General features: G+C 40.8%; 2 protein-coding genes across 3 annotated transcripts in view; both read left to right on the plus strand.

The window, feature by feature from the left end:
• myzap (myocardial zonula adherens protein) overlaps positions 1 to 14,292 on the plus strand; it is a 33,183-nt gene extending 18,891 nt beyond the window's left edge. The window contains exons 3-14 of one of the 2 annotated variants that reach the window (XM_072671489.1): positions 1,700 to 1,792; positions 4,359 to 4,499; positions 5,255 to 5,347; positions 5,741 to 5,854; positions 8,051 to 8,203; positions 8,909 to 9,034; positions 9,725 to 9,853; positions 10,174 to 10,268; positions 10,429 to 10,540; positions 12,043 to 12,126; positions 12,396 to 12,502; positions 13,445 to 14,292. In XM_072671489.1, coding sequence (XP_072527590.1) covers positions 1,700 to 1,792; positions 4,359 to 4,499; positions 5,255 to 5,347; positions 5,741 to 5,854; positions 8,051 to 8,203; positions 8,909 to 9,034; positions 9,725 to 9,853; positions 10,174 to 10,268; positions 10,429 to 10,540; positions 12,043 to 12,126; positions 12,396 to 12,502; positions 13,445 to 13,784 — 1,587 coding nt within the window. In that variant the 3' untranslated portion in view covers positions 13,785 to 14,292. The remainder of the gene's footprint in view (positions 1 to 1,699; positions 1,793 to 4,358; positions 4,500 to 5,254; positions 5,348 to 5,740; positions 5,855 to 8,050; positions 8,204 to 8,908; positions 9,035 to 9,724; positions 9,854 to 10,173; positions 10,269 to 10,428; positions 10,541 to 12,042; positions 12,127 to 12,395; positions 12,503 to 13,444) is intronic. The other variant, XM_072671490.1, reaches the window with a different exon arrangement.
• Positions 14,293 to 15,637: 1,345 nt separating this feature from the next.
• polr2m (RNA polymerase II subunit M) lies at positions 15,638 to 21,390 on the plus strand. The gene is made up of 4 exons (XM_072671491.1): positions 15,638 to 15,904; positions 17,750 to 18,268; positions 18,996 to 19,200; positions 20,090 to 21,390. The coding sequence occupies exons 1-4, from the start codon at positions 15,795 to 15,797 to the stop codon at positions 20,225 to 20,227; spliced, it is 972 nt and encodes a 323-aa protein (XP_072527592.1). The 5' UTR covers positions 15,638 to 15,794; the 3' UTR covers positions 20,228 to 21,390.
• The last annotated feature ends 243 nt before the right edge of the window (positions 21,391 to 21,633 follow it).

A 21,633-nucleotide genomic window follows, 5' to 3' on the forward strand; every position in this document is an offset into this window, starting at 1 on the left:
GTATGTGTCAATGTCTGTAGCGATAGCATATCTACTCAACATCGCTACCACAGTGTTTGCATTGCTACTACATGGGCTGGCAGCTGGCATGATAGCGATGCCAACTTCACAGTGGCGATACTAATATTGCTGTAGCAATGCTAGTGCCATAGTGTTTACTAACACTACGGTGGCAATGCTGGACTGGGCCGAGGATGAGGTCTTCTAAAAACTACGGCTCTGAGGGCAAGGCTTGAGTCCTTTACCAGGCAGGGTCACATGAAATGGTATGTTAAACGTAATAGATGCCATTTGATGCCACAGAATCTTTTTCACAAACTCCCCGTTGTTGAAATGCCATTGACGATTCTATGAGGCCAGTGGCGGTCCGGCAAAACTAGACTAGATGTCGCCTTTCTCACACTTTCAGTTTAAGTCTAAAGGCTGAGCAGAGGTTTGAAAATGGTCCGGCAGGTGAATTATGACTGGTTCTGTCACATTAAATCATGCAAACATCAACAAAAACTCAACCTTAGGGAAAAAATAATCATAGGGGCCCTCTAAGAGTGTACTATGTGTACCACAAGCCATGGGGGCGTGTGGAGTTTGCCGTTCTGCTGTCTGCATTGACTCGCTCTCTGCATTGTGTTGGAAGCGGTACAGCAAAGGGTGCGGCCACTACATGAACTCCATTACTACTGTAACAAAATATGTGCTGAGCTGAAAAAGGGGAATACCGTGTCCTGCGTGTGTGAGCACAGAACAGCTGGATCTGATTAATCCGGATCTCGCTCTGCTCTCGTAGCAGATAGGGAGAACTACAGGCTGAGAGTCTTTACCACAAGCCTGTCTGAATCAACCGCTTTCAGTCCAACTCATCTCTGCCTTTCACTCATCTCAATAATAATGGAGCGTTTCAATTGGCCGAGAGCAGCGATCTCCTGAAGTACCTGCTGCACAGCATTTTTTTTGCAAAGTCAGGCTCTCTCATACACACACACACACAATCTCACATACCTGGTGAGTGTCTGATTTACAGTAATGATACTGATTCTCATGAAATTTGAGAAGCTGCAGCAGTAAATATGACTCTCGACGCATCTGGAATTACTGTTCACTTCACACCATCACTATATAGTACGTCACTGTATGGACAAAAGTATTGGGACACCTATTTATTTATTGTTGTTTTTCTGAAATCAAGAGTATTAAGAAGAGTTGATCCTGCTTTTGTTGGAGTAACTGTCTCTACTGTCCAGAGAAGAAGGCTTTCTACTAGATTTTGGCGCATGGAACATTGCTGTGATCACGACCCCACCTCATCCCCAACCCTCCAACTCAACTCAACTCAACAGTCCCAAAAGTACTGGATGGAGCACCACTATCATCCCAGAAAACACAGCTAGTTCCACTGCTCCACAGCTCAATGCTGGGGGGCTTTATACCCCTCTACTAGCCCACGCCTGGCATTATTAGGCAGCATGGTGCCAATAGGTTAATGATTATCTGCTCCAGAGAGTCCTATGGCAGTACTTCTCTACATGCATTTGCACATCTGTGTCAGCAATGGGTGCAACTTCAAGTAGCTGAATGCGTCCGTCAGAACGGGTGTCCACAAATATTAGGACTTATAGTGGACCCTTTGGGCCTCAATGTCTGACCCTCAGTGTGATTTGTAGACATACGTGGTCTGACCTCCTGCTGTGTGTTGTTATTGCAGGAGCAGAAGATGGTGAATGGGTCCTGGATGAAGAAGAATGGCCTGATGCAGAGAGAGAGACCACCAGGCAGAGAGTCACCTGTAGAAGACAAGGTATGACCTTGGCTCATGCTGAACACAATGACTGGGTTATTGATCACAGCATTGTTGGTTCAATACCCAGGTCCACTGAGGTGCCACTGTTGGGTCTTTGAGATCCTTAACTCCAGAGGTACTGTAGCATGGCGGACCCAGTGCTCAGATCTGGCTTTCCAAGCTGGGATACATGAAAAGAACAAGGCATTTATCTGCAATGTATGCCTTTTTCATTTCCTGTAGATAATGTGTCCACTGTGTTCGCATCATTTCACCAGTCTTTTAAGGCCTGTTACAACTACAGTAGCCTCTGAGCTCATCACAGTTAACCCTGCCTACAGGGTAAGACTACAGACTGCATTGCCAAAGACTAAAGTAGCCCCCTTTTCTCCCATTCTGCCCATCTCTCCACGCATCTCACCTTCACACACAGCGTTTAGAGATCTGGAGCCCTCCCGGATGTTATCAGTGTGATAACTTACCTAATGGAGACAGGTGTTTCCTCAAACATACTGTGTTCAGATAGTGGCAGTGTGTAAAATCAGAAGCAGTGGCTTGGTGCCACCAGGATGTGGCTGAGCTGTATAAACTGTGATGCTGATATTGTGAACAAATCTGCAGGTTTTCACTGCATGTCTGCAGAGTCGACTAGGTGAGCAGGAGCCAACATCGATGGGATCTCATGGATCACAGTGTTGATGTTAATAGAGGCCGAATAGTGAGCTCTGGAAAGCTGCCTTCATCTATTACTACTACTACTACTGCTCGGAAGCTTGGAAGCACTGGGCGACTTATTTAAGAAGACATTTCTTCTGAAAACCCACAGTTTTCACAAAGATTCTGACGTTCACCAGCCCTCCAGTCGCAGTCACCAGTCTTATTTAGTATTTGTTTAGTTTTGAGGACAATGGGATTCATCATTATAAGAGCAGGACTTTAAAAGCACATCATGAGCCTGACCTGCTCTTAGATAATCCAGAGGATTATCACTATAATGAAAGCTGACTGTCTGCAGATACATATATAATGTAAAAATGTATTATAATAAACCTGTACCCAGTCTTGTTTTAGATTTCTTAACATCTGGAATTTTAGAAGCTCCAAGTATCCAGAATCTGATGAACTCCTTAAACCTTAGGCTTATTTCCTTTAATGTGAACTTTAATGTGATCTATTTATCTATTATCCAGAAAACAATAATTATTTAATGATAGTATCTGCTGAAAATGAGCTTGGAACATTGCTGTAAGGAGTTGATTGCATTCAGCGATAGAGCATTAGTGAGGTCAGGATTCCAAACTCTGACTCTGGTCTACAAAGCCAAGACCTGCAACCTTGAGTATCTGCCGATACAGATTTCTCTTAACTCTTAGAACAATTTTGTGTGTTTTTTTGATACTTTATTTGACTAAAATTTAAAAAAAAAAGAAAAAAGGCAGTCGGACATGCCGTGTTATTTTCAGGAGACTCTAGGCTGCTTGACTATGTTGTAAATATTAACAGATTTTAGATATTTGAACAGATCTGACCATGTTTTGATCATGAATGTACTTCACGCCTGCAGTGGGAGTAACAGTGCTGCTTGTAAAGACTGTAAAAACATGAGGATGTTGGATAGGGTCAGTACTGCTGCTCGTTATAATGTGTGTATCTGTCTGTAAGTTACTCTGATCCTGGGTTATGAGGCCCGGAAGACCGGCTTGTAGGCTTGAACCATGCATTTAGCTGATATTTTTGGATTAGAATGGATTGGATTATACTTGTCTACCGATGTCCGATCCAGTGAATTTGGCCAGTTAGAGTATTGGACCATGAGGAACCTCTAGTAACTATACAATCAAGAATAAAGTGTGTGAGTGTGTGTGTGTGTATGCAGCACTGAGGCAGCACGCTCTCTATACTGTAGGCTGGCTTGCAGAAACACAACACCGTCACTTAGGACTTTTTGTCATTGTCTGTTTCCCAACCTCCAAAACTGACCACTCAGCAGCACAGCACAAAGCCCCTGAGTATGCACACACACACACACACACACACACTCACAAGTGCATCTAAAAATGGAAGGTGCTCATACACACACCTGCACAGATATACACACACAGCAATGGCATTCTCAGACAGGCACACATACACACATCTGTTATTAGAAAGATGTGTGTATATATATATATATATATATATATATATATATATATATATATATATATATGTATATATATATGTATCCTATATGTAATATATATCATTATCAATATTTAATTACACTAGAGAAGTACTGCCAATAGAATAGGACTCCCCAGCTCAGCAGATAAACCTTAAACTTTTGGCACCACCTAATGGCAGGTGTGGGCTAGATAGCTACAAAGGCCCTCCAAGAGCTGTGGAGCAGTGAACCAAATATAACAGGAGTTTAAACAGGAATTCATCCTCTACAAAGCCTGGGGCAGTCCTTGGCCCTCCAGGTTAGCCCTATTCACTTTTGTTTTATTAAAAACACACACACACACACACACACACACACACACACACACACACACACACACACACACATAGATGGAAACCTGACCCGTGTTGTCTCCCTCAGCACTCCTTTGGTGTGAGCAATGGTCTTGGACCCAGAGTGTACGGGGTGGTGCAGCGGACGGGCGAGCAGCAGCAGCAGGAAGTGACTGCCCGCGAGTGGCCAGTCAATCATCTGAGAGACGAGATGAGGTACATCAGAGAGGTGAGTACACACTCTCTCAGAGAGGGATTGGGTAGGGAGATGTGAGAGGTCAGGGATGCATCACGTTGTCGGCTAAGGCTATGCAATATGTCTAAAATATCATATTTGTTTGGGTTATTGTATCGTCACTGTCACACAAAAACCCAGTATCTCCAAAAATTGCAACTCGGCAGCTGTACAGGAGAAGGAAAAACCTTAAATGGAAGTCAGTGTAAAAAGATTTTATTCCAAGTCATTTTGGAGCATTTCTATTGGTCCGTTCATCATTTAATTTGACATTTAATTTTGTAAAAAGAACAGCTACCAGACTTACATTATTTCAAGAAGTCAGTAATGGAGACACAAGGTTTTTCTGTGACAGTAAGATTATGCTCATGTTATAATGTCCATAAATCTGCATTAATAAAGCAGTTTATTTGATACTATTAAAGCTACATTAATAAAAAGCATATCTTCAGTGTTATGCAAAAAGCTTGAATTATCAAAATGGCAACTTTACAGGAGCAGAAAAAACATCTTAACTTTCAATGGAAGTCAATGTAAAAAGGTTTAGTTCCGAGTCATTTGGGAGCATCTCTATTGGTCCATTCATCATGATATATAAATACAATATAAAGAACCACTGCCAGATTCAGGTTATGTCAAAAAGTGAAAAAAAACTGCTGGTTTACCTCCAGAATAAGCCATCTGGACATGTCAGCCACTGTAAAAACCTAGTGCACAGGTAACATTGCTAAATGACGTTTACTTTGCAGGTGCGAGACTCTCTAGAGAAGGTCAGGGAGCGGATGTACGGCCAGTTCGGAGGAATGCAGCAATCCATGCAGAAACTCTCTCAAGAGTTACGGGTAAGAACATCACAGCCGGTCAGCCACTCCTGATGAAGGTCCTCAGGCATGAGCCATGTCCAAATGTTTGTGGACACCCCTTCTAAAGAATGCAAACAGCACAATTGCTGATACAGGTGTGCAAATGCACAAACACAAACTTGCCTAGTCCCTGTTGAGAAATACTGCCATTAGAATAGGACTCTCTGGAGCAGATGAACATGAACCTATTGGCACCATGCCAATATGATCGATTGATTGATTCCACTGTAGATGTAAATAATCAGTACTTTTCACTTCACTTTGGGTAATTGTAGGCTAGTAAAGGTCAGATTAAAAAAAAACATGTACATTTTGCCACAGTGACTGAATTGTGCTCCTAAATGTAATACTGTATGTATGTGCATTGTGCAGATGACAAACTCTCAGAAGCGTTATTTGGAGGCGGAGGTGAAGACAGGCAGAGCAGCCATGGATAGTGTTGATCAGATGAACAGCTCTCTCATATCAGCCAACATCGACCTGCAGGTACACCATCAGCACCAGTAAACACTGAGGGCTTTAAACCATTCAAGCAAGGGGAATCCATTCAGTTTTCAAACTGGGGTTTGGCACATGAGGCTAATTAAGTATTTCCATATATTCGAAATACAGAAATTATAGGCCTGTATCCAATATTTTTGTGTTGGTACTAACACACAACTGTAAATACCAGTACCAGTTTACAACAGAGTAACCCAGTGTTGCCTAAATGTAGGCCTTACTGGAGTACAATACGCACATCTCTCTGATTTTACTACATTTTTAAAGCAGTTCTGCAAATCTGCCAATACGGATATTACTCCAGTATCATTGTGCGTGCCTAAACACGACAGCTCTGCTACAAGTTCAGTGCATTCAGTTTGACTCCATCGACACTATTGCATATTTTTATTTTCTGTGTGAATATGATGACCTCTTTCTAAGCTTAGCAAATGTTCATTTATATAGCCATACAAATAATATATATTTTTATTTATTATGGAAGTACATGCTGGATTGTTGGTCTTACAATCAGCAATAAATACAGTACATCAGTAAATACAGTAAAATTAATATACAGGACATGACAGCATGAAACAGGCAGTATTTAAATGCAGTGAAAGCATCACCGACCTGTGGAAATAAGATGTACGGCATACCAGCAGCATAGCGTAGTTGCTCTGGCCATCCAGTTTGTCAGTGAGGGCGTGAAAGGAGTCTAAATGAACCAGCTCTGGCTTTTATTGGCAGTTTAAATGTTGACACAAATGCTGAAAGTGAGGGTAGAAGGAGAGAACGGTTAACCAGTTTGGTAGGTTAGATATTATCCAGGAAATCGATTGTCTCGGGCCAAGCAAAAGCCTTAGATGTGCTTATTCCGACTTTATGGCCCTCATACACACACAGACACACACACACACACACACACACACACACAGAGCTCACTGTTGTTCTACAGTGTAATAATTTACAGGCCATGAAGGCTTAAAGTAAAAGTGGTGAGGTGGGTGGGGCCTCCATGAGCGTCCATGAGCATCAATGAGCCCTAGGTGCCCACGACCCTTTCACCGTTACACCGGGTGTCCTTTCTTGGAGCACTTGTTTTGGAGGTACTGACCCCTGCATACCAGAAACACCTCACAAAACCTGCCTGATGTTTCGGAGAAGTTCTGACCCAGTCTGACTAGTCTAGAACATCACAGTCTGGTTCTTGTCAAAGTGTCTCTGTGTGGAGTGCTTTAGCACCTCCATCACCTTCAAAAACGGACTTTTCATCCGCAGCCTAATAGATCCACCTCTTGATTGATGCCACTGTAGATCTAGATAATCAATATTTTTTACTTCAGCTGTCAGTGGTACTAATGTTATGGCTGATCTGTGTAGACAATTGTAGACTGTAAAGCCCCTTAGATGTGCTTATTCTGTCTTTTTGGCCCTCATTCACACACAAACACACACACACACACAGCTCACCGTTGTTCTAGAGTGTAACAGTATACAGGATAAGAAGCCTTAAAGTGAAAGTTGGGCCAAATATCAAACTCCCTCAATTTCCCCCTCATCTTGAATGTAGTTGATCAGCCAAAGACATGTTTGGTGTCTGAGGTTTGCTTCTTCGGTTAGGCACTGGAGTTACGAGGCTAATGTAGCTAACAAATAATGAAAGCTTATAGTCACCGAGTTAGTGTTATGTAAACTGCACGTCTGTTTGACTCAACTTGTGACACGTTTTTGACTAATTTTATATTTTAAGGATGTCTTATGTGGTTTCCGAGACCATAGAGCACTTATATCTATAATATTAGAAATGTGTGAGCTTTAGGACGGCTGCTACTACTGGGTTACTGTATGCACTTTGCCTTTGTCCATGTTTATAGCTACATACAGTACAGTGTTAGAAAACACAAAAGCAAGTCTATTGTACATGAATCCACACGGCCGGAGGAAATGACTCATAGACGTGCAGATAGGACATACACACCTTTCCTTTCTGTGTTAGCTATATTAGCCTTATAGCCTTGAGGCAAAACATAAAGGATAAACTCTAGACACCAGTCGTTTCTTTCTTGGCTGATTGACTACATTTCAGGTAAGAAGTGAAACCAAACCATCGCTTTAAGGCAAATAACGAGTCTGAGAAGGTAAGGTTAAGGTAGTCCAGGCTGTGTTCCTGAGTGAGCCTTTGGTTTCCGTGTGTTGTAGAAAGCCCTGCTGGACACCTGTAATGGTCGCGTGGGGAACCGGGAGGAGATGAGGGCTCTGCGCAGCTCTTTTGAGAAGACAGAGGAGAGACTGAGGGAGCGGGAGAGACAGTTGGCTGCTGCCCAGGCCGAAAACCAGGCGCTAAAACTACAGGTACCAAACTCACTCATACATATGCACCCATATAAACAAACACACACACATACACACATTTTGAGAGTGTGTCCATGTCCTTCATGCTTTTCTAACACAATCCTAACCTTAATCAAAGCAACCAAAAGATCAGCTGTGGCCTCGGCCGTCCGTGGAGACATCTAACAGGGGTTTGTAAGGGGTGGAGCAGCCAAATATCCCCACAATGACAAAATCCACAAAATGTCACTCATAGTACTGTGGGCTTTTGGTTCCTATTAACCCTTTAAAGCTTGAACCAATTGTCAAAATATTGCTCACAGCAATTTCTTTTATTTGTTATAAATTTTGCGTTCTAAGTAATTTCATTCAGAAATCTGTATGTATTTTTGTGGTGCGTGCAGTACACGGTTAATCCACTATGGGGCAGAAAACGTAACTTGCATTGTTTTTTTATTTTCTTTTCTTATTAATGCCATTAATTATTATTTACTTTATTTGTATTATTATTTATTTTATCACAGAGGCCTCACATATGTATCAAATATAATACACTTGGCTTTAAAGGGTTAACAGACAGACACATATACCCGTCTACAAAAGGGCTACAGTGCTTTCATAAAGTGGTCATACTGACTTTCCCAAATAGGCACAATTATTCGAGCCAATGTCACATATGTATTTGTGTGTGTGTGTGTGTGTGTGTATGTATATGTGTGTGTGTAGGTGGAGTCATCTCAGGAGGCCAGTGCTCGAGCGGTGAAGGAGATGAGTGCTAAACTGCAGCAGCAGTATGAGGAGCAGCTGCAGGAACAGGAGAACAAACACAGACAGGAGATCCAGGCTCTACAGGTACACACTTCAACAGCTTGTCTAGTCCCGGAGGAGAAGTACTGCCAATAGAATAGGACTCTCTGCAGGTGTGGGCTATAGAGGGGTATAAAGCCCCCCAGCATTGAGCTGTGGAGCAGTGGAAGAACTGTGATCTCTGGAATGATGGTGGTGGTGCGCCATCCAGTACTTTTTGAATGAGTTAGGGAGTTGAGAGTAATGAGGTGAGGTGGTGATCATCCAATATTATGTCGCTGAATGCAATCAAATCCTCACAGCAATGCCCCTAAATCTAAATTTAGTAGAAAGTCGCTGGACAGTAGAGCAACAACAACAAAAGCAGGATAAGCTCTAGTTTAATATTCTTGATTTTGGAAGAAACATCAAATGAGCAGGTGTCCCAATACTTTTGTCCATGTAGTGCATGTGCATTCTGCACACCCATTCTGCACAAAGTCTCTGAATAGACCACCAGCAATAGGCTAAATATGAAACATGGACATGACCTGTCTCTGACCGCTTGCTCCTCCTAGTGGCAGCTACAAGAACATTCTGGGACATTTGAGATGTTTCTGAAGGCAGGGTCAAAAAACCCTCAAACTGAAAGTGAAAACTGTTGTGAAACTGAGCGCTGAAGTCTCCGTTTGGAAAAAAAAAGTCCATATGTAGAAGGCAGTGAGTGTGAACGCTGTCTGCTCTGACTGCCTCAAGGCCCAGCTGGAGGAGTACATGAGGCGGTTGGAGGAGGCCGAGAGGAACGTGAAGCTGGCGGAGGAGAAGATTGCCGAGAGGGATCAGAGGATCGGCGAGGTGGAGCGGCTGATGCACTGCATGGCTCAGGTCAGTCACACAAACTAAAGCTCGGCCCGTAACCCTCTGTAAAGCTCATTACCCTTTCGGAAGGCAGCAGGCCGCACTTTGGCCTCTATATATGAAGGGTGTAGTGACCATAACAGGAAGGCCTATGGAAATGAGGGTGCTGATGGAGCTGCAGCACTTCCTACAGTCAGGATTGTTGAATTACAACTGCAGCTGCAAAAAAAAATAAAAATAAATAAAAAGCTTATTTTAATGAATTGTGTTTGTTGTGGGTGAACTTTGCACTGCATCTCAATGCCTAAACAGCCTTCCTGCATCCAGAGGTTGCTTTTATTTTGCAGGAAAAGAGCCAGCTCACCCAGAAACTCTGCGAATATGAAAAGCGGTTGCGTTCTCTGAATGGAGAAGACCAAATAGACTCAGTAGTTGCCAAAAGGTAAGTAGTGGCCATCATTAGGTGGCTCAGAAGTGTCCTGCTAGAAAGCACATCTGAATGCACTGTTTTAATATCTAGGGAATTAAAAATTATTATATAAAACATTTCTCATAATAATAATATAATAGTAATGATGATGATGACGATGATGGTGTTCCAGGTCTGAGCAGATCCAGTTACAGAGGGAGGTGTTGGAGCTGAAAGAGAGAATAAAGCACCTGAATGATATGGTGTTCTGCCAGCAGAGGAAGGTTAAGAGCATGATAGAAGAGGTGTGACATCATCACCACCCTTACTAAACACTCATACAAAACCAGCAGAGCTGAAATTCATCTACAGTGACCTTTATCAATGATTAATGAGTAGTTCTGATCAGAGGAGGACGGGTCGGGTCCCTCTTGTGAGTCTTGGTTCCTCCCAAGGTTTCTTCCTCCAGCTCTGAGGGAGTTTTCCTTGCCCCTGTCGTCTTTGGCAGCCCGCTGGGGGGTCTTAGGTTTTTCTGTCTGGTTGATCTCCTATCAGCTTACTGATTGAGTATATAACGTGCTGTCCCATAAAAACCATGTATCTCCATCTTTGTCCGTTTTTAGTTTCCTCCATCGTTTGATCCCTGTAGCTGCTTCTGTACACTGTGTAAATAATTCTGGATGAATGGGCCAATAGAAATGCTCTAAATGACTTGGGATTAACTCTGTACATTGACTGCCATTCAGATTTAAGGCCATTCTTGTGTAAAGTCGGCAATTTGGATATGCGTGTGTTTCATTGGACAACGACGCTATGCTTATTCAGCATGCCTGAATTAGATAAACGCAGTGGCTAGTTGTCATGGGTGTGGTCCAATTTCACAATGGCACTGTCCAGTGGAGTTATATACTGTGGAAAATGTCTGTTACTGTGAGGAGCCAAAAATGATCTATCATAACGTAATGTTTTTTTATTAAATAGGATTTGTGTATCATTCTTGTTTTGTACTGTTTTAGAATGGATCAATAAATCAATAAGCACAGTGCAAAGAATTGGGTTCCAACCTTTGTATAACTTTTTACCAAGGTCTCCTCAGACTTCAGCTATGGTTAGTTAGAGCTATGGCTTGGAACTGCCAATAGACCAGGACACGCTGAAGCAGATAAGCAAGAGACCATTGGCACCATGCCAGCTAATGTTATGGCTAGAGGGGTATAAAGCCCCCCAGCATTGAGCTGTGGAGCAGTGGAAGAACTGTGTTTTCTGGAATGATGGATGGTGAAGCTCCATCCAGTACTTTTTGGACTTTTGAGTTGGATAGTTGGGGATGATGAGGTGAGGTGATGATCATCCAACATCCTGACCTCACTAACGCTCTTGTAGTTGAATGCAATTAAATCTTCACAGCAGTGCTCTTTCAAACTCATCAAACTGAAAGTCTTCTTCCCTGGACAGTAGAGACAGTTACTCCAACAAAAGCAGGAGAAACTCTTTTTAATACCCTTGATTTCAAAAGAAATAAGCAGGTGTCCCAATACTTTTGTCAATTTAGTGTATATGATTAATTAAACTTGTATATCTTTTTTGTATCCTTTAGAGGAGAAGGAAAAACATTTCTTTACTTTTAATGGATGTAAAAAGATCTTACTCCCCAGTCATTTTGGAGCATTTCTATTGGTCGATTCATCACAATATTAAGAACATCTGTCAGAACGTAAAAAATCACAAAACAGCGACTCTTCATTCTTTCATTAAACATCGTTTTCATCTGTTCTGCAGCTTCAGTCTTGTTTTCCCTTTTCCTCAGGTGGAAACCCTGCGAGCTAGTGTGGCCCAGAAGGACATGTACATATCAGATCTCCTAGACAGGATAGCGATTGTGGAGTGTGAGGTAAAAGCAGTGGGGAAGCTTGCAGGTTGTGCTTTTGACCTGAACCAGGTCCAGAATGGCGCTTGCTGAACAGCATCATCCCCATTCTGGCTGCTGTGATCTGTGTGCTCTGTGCTTTACTGTTGTTTCACTGTGGAGGTTTCACTCTGAGCATGCCTAAGCACAGATCTCAGACAAGAGCTGAAGATCTCTGTGCTTGTCTGATTGTCTCTAATCAGGCAGAATCTGTCCTCTGATCTGACTGTGCTCTGCTCTGCTCCTTCTCCTAGAATAATGAGTTAGAAGACAAGCTGAAGTATTTTATGTCTGTGCAGAGTGCAACCGAGGATAAACCCCTCACCAGAGACATTGGAGTGGGTTGCGACTTGCCCATTAGGTAACGAACGGTGGATCAACTTGCATTGGAAATTGACCTGTCCATGCTCCGTCCACAACATACTATCATGTGGCCTCAGTACATTAACTTGTGGCATCAATATATTATCTTGTGGCCTCAGGATATTATTTTGTGGCCTCATAATATTATCTTGTGGCCTTAATATATTATCTTGTGGCTTTAATATATTATCTTGTGGCCTTATAATATTATCTTGTGGCCTTAATATATGATCTTGTGGCCTCATAATATTATCTTGTGGCCTTAATATATGATCTTGTGTCCTCAATATATTATCTTGTGGCCTCAAAATATCAACTTATGGCCTCAGTACATTAACTTGTGGCATCAATATATTATCTTGTGGCCTCAGGATATTATTTTGTGGCCTCATAATATTATCTTGTGGCCTTAGTATATTATCTTGTGGCCTCGGGTATTATCTTGTGGCATCAGGATATTATCTTGTGGCCTCGTAATATTATCCTGTGGCCTCAAAATATTATTTTGTGGCCTTAATATATTATCTGTAGCCTCAAAATATTAACTTGTGGCCTCAGTATACTAACTTGTGGCCACTTGAAACTATTTTGTGGCATCATTATATTGTCTCATGACCTCAATATATTATTTTGTGCTCCCAATATATGATCTTGTGGCCTCAATATGTTATTTTGTAATGTTATATTGTTTGTTGGGATTTTATTTCTGCATGTTTTACAAAAATACAGCACAGCATAATCAAACAATTCTAAAATAATTGTATTAGTAATAAATAAAAACTTGACTGTGATCAAATTTTCTCATTAATTTAAACCACTTGGCCAAGTTATTACACAATTCATTAAGATTTGTGGGCGGAGCATGAATATGCAAATTAAAGGCCACTATAATCCAACTGCAGCTTCTTAAGCATGTCCCATTTCTTTTTGCTTTTTACAGCCAATCTGACACACAGGCCTATGAGACTCCGGTCCAGTCCAGGCCAGCCCCATCAGCACCAAGACATCCGAGCAGACTGGAGTACAGTTTGCTCCGATACACACCTATACAGTACAGCAGCATGCTCTCCTCATACACACGAGACACTGCTACCAGTCCTATGGAAAACACCACATCTACAAGTTCAGCCCGGCCCAGTGATGAAGAAGTGACATCATCACCCCCCTCAGATTCAGAACTGTCCTCCTCCAGCAGCAGTCGAGCCACATCCAACCCATCCAGAATCTACACGCCGTTTATGAAGCTAATGGAGATCACATCTAAGCTGAATATAGATTGAACTTAGTACCCAGACCTCAGCTCCCTGAATTCCACTCCCTGAAGGTTCATTTGTTTTTGTATGTTTTTCCTGTTCATTTTTTAACAAATGGTAAATTATCTCCTGATCTGTGAATAACTTATTGTGTTTCAGTAGCTTTGTGTTGCACTTTGTTTACAAATACACATATAGTAATATGGCTTATGGGATGGACATCCTCTGTATTTCACAGTTTTATATTTTTATTTTATTTTCTTTCATGTTTTGGCTTTGAAACTTCCAATTTCAACTTTCTTACAGAAATATCATTTGGTGTAACACCATTTACATTGTAATAGCCTCTCTATCAAACAGACGTTCGGGTCTAACACAGCACTATGATGGTCAGTAATGTGGTGGACTGATGTAAGTGTGCCAATGGCATCAGATCATTTACACTGCCAGGAGAGAAAGAGGACCAAACCCTGCCACTTTGCCACTGTGTATGTTTCTTATGGTACTTCTTTAATAAAAACATTAACTGCACAAAGTGTGAGAGCTCCTGATTCGAAACAAGAAACTGTCAGGACACTTGTAGAACACATGAAAAGGCACTGCAGCGCCACCTTGAGGAAAAAAGCAGATATCAGAACTCAAAATACACGAAGACAAAAAATAAATAAATAAATAAAATAAATAAATACATTAATATATATATATATATATATATATATATATATATATACACGCTGTCTATACATACTCTCTGTCTATATATGCATGTAGATGTTTGATTTAATATAGACATAACAGGAATGCATATTAAAGGTAATAAAAAGCATACAAGAATCTGCCTGAGGAACTCTGGACTACTCTTATTATGTTTAATTTATATGTTATATATAAAACATATATATAATATATTATTATATATATATATATATATATATATATATATATATATATATATATTATATGTACAATATATATGAAAAAATAAATATATATATATATATATATATACGCTGTCTATACATACTCTCTGTCTATATATGCATGTAGATGTTTGATTTAATATAAATATAACAAGAATGCATATTAAAGGTTATATAAGGCATACAAGAATCTGCCTGAGGTACTCTGGACTACTCTTTTTATGTTAAATTTATATGTTATATATATAACATATATTTAATATATACATATAAATATATAAAACATAACAAAAGACCTTGTGGAGGCTACGAATAAAATTGTAATATGATATAATAAAAATGAGTATGTAGCTGCAAAAAAGTAAAATAAAAAAATAATAGTGATATGTTGGATTGATAATTTATATAATAGTAGCAATAAATATAATAGTAGCAATACATGTCAAATAAACAATAAACAATAAACAGTTAAGTATATATATATATTTCATTATTAATATTTTTCTTCATTTTGTTTATTGGGCCTTTTATTTAATAATAAAAAAATGGTTCACATTAATGTTACATTGTTCGTTGGGTACAATAAAAAAAAATAGTGATTGTAGTGTAGGATTGATCATTTATATAATAGTAGCAATACATGTCAAATAAACAATAAATAATTAAATGTATATATATAGACATATATATGGAAAATATTATTTAAAAAGTACTATCACAATTTTAATGCTATTGCTTCTTTTTATTTCTTTTACTTATATTACTCTAATATTACTTATATTACTCTATTAATAATACTATTATTACATACATTACTAATAAATTGAATTGCTTTTAGTACTGTTTGTAGAGACAGAGCATTTAGTTGACACTCTGTATTTTGGCATGGGACTTTTATTTTGAAGAAAATGTCGTATAATCGCAAGCTTCACCCCGGACGTTTGAATGTGTCAGTGTGGCTCACGCTGTCAGCAGGCTTCGCTCTGCGGCTCTGAGCGGGTGATGGGTTTTATGTTTCTCGGCTGATTTCGGGGATTTCAGAGCTGATATGAGTGACCCCGCTGCTAGTCCGCCCTGAGTCCGCCCTGAGTCCGCGGAGGGGTAGCTAGCTGCTGAGATGTCCTGCTGGTGGACGGAGCGCCAGGGCCGGGTGGGAGAGCTGGGCAGCAGGAGCAGAGAGGAGCTGCAGGAGATCCTCAGCAGACAGGAGAACCTACTGCTCAACAGGTCAGCAGCTCCTCATTCCTCCTTCCTTTTCTTCTCTTCTCTTTATTAACTCTCCACGGTGTGGATTATTAATAATAATCATCATAATAATCATAAAAATATGTTTAATAACTGTTTTCCTCATTTAATGATATTTTCTCTATGTAATAAATCATTTCCTTAGCTTAGTAAATCATTACTGTAATTTAATAATCATTAATTCTATTTTAATATCTTATTTTTCAATATTACACACCTTTAGTTCTCTACTATAAACCTCTCAGGCCTGTAAGCATGTCTAATTACTAAATAATTAATTAGGATATTAATTAAAGATAATTAGGGGTCAGGGGGTGTAATGGTGTCGCGGTTCGATTCACACTACGGTTTGGACTTCTCGTTTTAATACAACTGTTATATATACAGAGTGATAAAAGCGACAAAACACCCCAAATACATAAAACTACTCTACTGCAGTTTGTTCAACCTAGTGTTGTGTAGCGCCCCCTGGAGTAGGTCATGCAGCCTGTAGTGTAGGGCACTGAAGAACAATAATAGGTAAACATTAGCGTTAGAGATGGACCGGTCAGTGTTTTTGGGTGGATACTGATGGCTGATTGTCTTTCGGTATGATCGGTCAGTACAAAGCCGTGTCTGTTGTGTTTCTGCTGTGTTCTGATACTCACTGCACTGGGCTGAGGAATGTACCACATAGAGCGGTAGAAAGTAGAGCTGGGCAATTTGACCATATTTTATCGTATTGCGATAAATTTGTTGTCATGATACACACTAAATATACTTTTCTAAGCATGTCGAGGACATCGTCAGTACTTAATAAACACTGATCAGCTGCAGGGTTCATTACTAACAGTGTAATCAGACTGAAGGGTTAATTAGATGAAGAGCAGCAGATGTTGAGTAGAAATCACTGTATTCAGTACAGGAGAGGATCTGAACTGTAGTTTATAAGAATCTGTCGCCACTGATGTTTTTAGTCTGTGATTTATTTGTATCGTGAGAAATATTGTACAATTATATTATAAAAATGCCTTTAAATATTGTGATATAGATTTTTTACCATATTACCCAGCCCTATTAAAATGTCTTTACCCTGCTTCCTCCAGGAGGAACATTAGTTAGTACAAATATGTGAGTTTGAGTCAGATTTGGTAGATTAAAATATTTTTAATAAATAAATAAATATTTAAGGTAATAAAACGCAAGACTGATGGAGCTGAGTACAACAATGGTTGTAAATGAGCTGATAGTGGTTGAGCTGGGAGCTCTGGAACTGCAGCCTGGTGCAGAGCTGCTGTAATCCCTAACTCCCGAATAGTATCTGATCAACTAATTAGAGAAATATTATTAAGTATTAGCCGTATTTTTAGGTCGATTAAATCGGTCGATACCGATACATATACGATCGATTTTCAACAGACATATCCTGCAACACTGGCACACCATCCTTGTCTAATCCACCATGATTTCATGAGCTCAGAGAAGGAGGAAAAAGGCCAGAATGTCGGAAACTCCTGTTTATTTTCAGTCGTTTTTAGTGCAGACAGACCACTGAGAGATGAAGAATAAGGAAAGGAAAGACAGCTGAAGGTACAGTCAGTCGTTTACAGTGTATCTCCGTGCACCGGACCGTAACATTGGTACAAATTGTAAAAATAGGAGGTACTGGCCCCTAGTGGTCAGCACCTGCTATCAATAACTTTGATTAGAGAATACATTAAAAGAGGCTGGGGATGCTGGGAAGGGTAATACAGTCAGCTTCATATTGCATTTCAATTTCTGTTTTTTTTGAGATTTTATAAAGATTGTGTATCAGATTCACTGAAGGACTTTTTGTATTCTCTACAGGAGGTTCATTCAGACCCTTCCAGATAAAGGGAAGAAGATTTCTGACTTTGCGGAGAAGGTGCGGCAGGCGCTTGCAGCCTTGGCCGAAGACGAGGAGAAGCAGGCCAGCCTGTCGGCTATTGGAACAGAGTTTCAGGCCAGATATCAGCAGGCTGTCGCTCAGCGCAGGCATGCTGAGCGAGAAACCGCTAATAAAAGCGCGGACACAGGAGGCGCTACCAGCGGTGGGGAGGCTCTACAGGGCGTACAGTCTCTCCCAGAACAAAGCCCTGAAGTGATGGAGGCGTCCTGTAGAGAGACAGCAGCCTCCACAACTACAAGCGGTGCAAAAGACCTTGTGGAGGCTTTTGAACAGGTCACTCTCTCTGAGAAAAAGACTCGCTCGCTTAAGGACACTGTTAACAACTCTCCTCCTCCAAATCCCTTCAGTGCCACACAGTCTCAGAAGAAGCCACATTACGTGGAAGTCTTGGAGAGATCGGATGCAAACGTGAAAAAACACAGATTTAAGCCCAATCAGTGAGTAAAGTCAAGTTTCATCCCAAAGCAGTAACACATACAGCACTGAGCAGAGGTTTTAGGCTCCTAATCCCATTAATTTACACTATTTTAAGAGAGTTTCTACAGTAGAAGCTCCAGATCTCAGCAGAACAGATAAAGCAGGTGAGCATAAATCCAGTAAAAAGGAGAAACAAGAGCTTCTCATTCTGAAGAAAGAAAGTAGTGAGATCTTGTCGGTGAGCTAGTCTGAAGAACAGAGCTCGGTTCCTCCAGGTTTCTCCTGGACGCCCCCCAGTCCAGCCAGCACAGCGTGGAGGATGTGTTCAATCAACAGCAGCAGCAGCAGCAGCAGCAGCTCACCTGATTTACCATCATTAAGCCCTGATTTACCACCAAACAAGGTGTTGATCTGAGGAGAACTCTAAATAATACTAGACTCCATGAGAGAGGAGAACTTTGGAGATGTTCTAATGATGAACACAGTGATGGAGAACCTCCAACCACAGCTTTCTGTAGGAGTGTTATTATTAGTGTTTATTCTAATATCAGTGATTTACTGACCTCATAAACATATTTCACAATTTTGACCGGTGCTTGAAACCTTTGCACAGCACTGTACTTACTTGTTTACATGTTATAGGCAAATATTTCCCCCCTGCTAAATATTAAAATGACTGCATATTTCATCACTGTCATATCAAAATATTGTAATTTAATATTTTGGGGTTGTTTTTGTCTGTTTCAGACTACTAGAGTCGAGCTCTTCCTCACCTGGTCACTCCCCTGGCAGCGTCACTCCTCTCTCTGCTGAGGCGCGGAGACAGCGGGACAGAAAGCACCTTGATGACATCACTGCCGCTAAACTTCCCCCACTGCACCACAGCCCTGCTCAGCTGCTCACGCTGGAGGAGTCAGCCGCCCTCCTGCGAGAGCAGACAAGAAAACAGCAGGTAGGGAAAAGCCATGGATGTGATTTTATATATGAACACACAACAATAATACTATTACCTAAACTGTACATATTACATATACACTAAATTGACAAAAGTATTGGGACAATGACCGATAAACAACTGTCATTGTTTATTCTGAGATCAAAGGTATTAAAAAAGATGATCCTGCTTTTGTTGGAGTAACTGTCTCTACTGTCCAGGGAAGAAAAAGGCTTTCTACTAGATTTTGGAGGCGCATTGCTGTGAGGAATTAATTGCAATCAACGACAAAAGCGTTAGTGTGAGGTCAGGATGTTGGATGATCACCACTCCACCTCATCATCCCTAACTCATCCCAAAAGTACTGGATGGAGCTCCACCATCCATCATTCCAGAGAACACAGTTCTTCCACTGCTCCTCAGCTCAGTGCTGGGGGGCTTTATACCCCTCTAGCCCACGCCTGGCATTAGTCAGCATAGTGCCAATAGGTTCATGATGTTTATCTGCTCCTCCAGAGAGTCCTATTCTATTGGCAGTACTTCAATACAGGAACTAGACAAGCTGTGTGTGTGTATGTGCATGTGCATGTCAGCAATGGCTGCAACTTAAAAATATATGCATTCATTTGAAGGGGTGTCCACAAACATTTGGACATACAGTGAGGTAGCTAGGGGTGTAAGAAAATATTGATATATTACAGTATTGTGATATTTTTTGCAATACTGTGTTGATCTCAGAAACACAGTATTGATGATTTGTGCCGATACACAACCCTAACTGCATTTAGTGTTTTGGGTGTTGTGTAAGTTACACTTATTCAGGGGTCCACATGTCCTCCAGATCGAAAAATCTTCACAATGTCTTGATAACCGTATGCTAAAAAAGTCCTTATGTGTGTTTTCTCAGGAGATGCAAGCCAAACTGGCTGCCCAGAAGCTGGCCGAGGGTCTGGCTGTCACTATGAACAGCTATAATCCTGAAGGTGGAGCTCTTGGTACCTACAGAGAAGTGCATGATGATGGGGCCCTCTCAGAGGAAGACTGATCCAGAGGTCTGACTGTTCAGCACTTCCTGGAGTGAAAACCATTGCTCCCAGACTAGTGTTGGCTCTGGCTTCCTACCTCAGCCTTTAGAGAGAGAGAGGGGTGCTTTCAGCTCAGAGACTGGGGAGAAGCTCACATGGGAGTGTACTACCTTGATGACGTCTTCTGCTCTGCTCATTCTGCCCACTTCAGAACAGAATAATCTGGCGGTTCTGATGGTGATAAACCTGCAGTTAAACACTATCTGGAACGTCTCGTCAGCTGCTGATGTTCTGAAGAGGATCAGGTGGAACGGAAAACTCAGTTTAGGTGTTATGTTGAGCACTCTTAAAGGAGCAGTCCAGCATTTTTCAACCTGGATTTCATGGCAGCTGTCTGGTTGGGGTCATTTTGGAACATTTAGGGGCTTATACTACACCCTGCTACGCCCCTCCCCATTCAGTTTGGTCTTATAATTTTAATATAATAAATTATTCTTATTTAACACTTCACTTTGAGTAGGAAAAATATATAAATACTAGAATTTCTGTTAAAAGAGACACTAGATATTGTAATAACTAAATTATCTACATAAAATAAGTACATAAATACAAATAATTGGTTGTTTATTGTTTTGTTTTTTGAAGCAAAATCATCAGTTATGTCTTTTATTAGAAATTTTATAGGTTGATATCAGTATATTTATAAAAACAAGAACCCTATGGACCAGAGAACCCTACTGCTTTTTTCACACCAGTCCTCAGGGACCCTCAGATGGTCCAAATGATTTGCTTCAACCAAACCTCCAACACATAGGGATAGAGCAAAAAATCTGGACCATCTATGAGTCCCTGAGGGCTGATTTGAGAAGCACCATCATAAGCAAGCTAGAAACGGCCCTGTCTATGGGCAGCCATATGCTGCCCATGTTCTACACAGAGATTTGGTTGAAAGCTGCTGGAGTATTCCTTTAATGCACATGTTTGTGTTTTATACCCTTCATTCACCTCATTGGGGCATTACTACCCCCTTTATGAGCTCTATAAGAAAATACACCGTGAAATGCGTAGAGCGACACAGAGAACTGTGTGAGATATTGAGACATATCACATGAAAAACAGATTCTTATTTTTGTAAGACCTCTTTTGCAGTGTGTAGTCAAAATAAATAACCCTGACAGCCCAAGCCTGTGATCTGACTCGCAGTGTTTTACCATCTGCTCCAAAAAAACACAGTTCCAAAGACATCAATGTGGAAGCACTTAATGTTATGTCATATGAGAGCAACAACAGCTTGAGATAAGTTCCCTTTTTTTTTCTTTCTTTCCGGAATTGTTTTGCTAACCCTCCTCTCGGTTTGATTACAGCCGTGACTCTGAGATCTTGAAAGCATGTGATGTTATCAGTGCAGAAATCTGTGACATGCCTC

The sequence above is a fragment of the Salminus brasiliensis genome, chromosome 25 (assembly GCF_030463535.1).
Source record: "Salminus brasiliensis chromosome 25, fSalBra1.hap2, whole genome shotgun sequence".
In the NCBI taxonomy this organism is placed as follows: domain Eukaryota; kingdom Metazoa; phylum Chordata; class Actinopteri; order Characiformes; family Bryconidae; genus Salminus; species Salminus brasiliensis.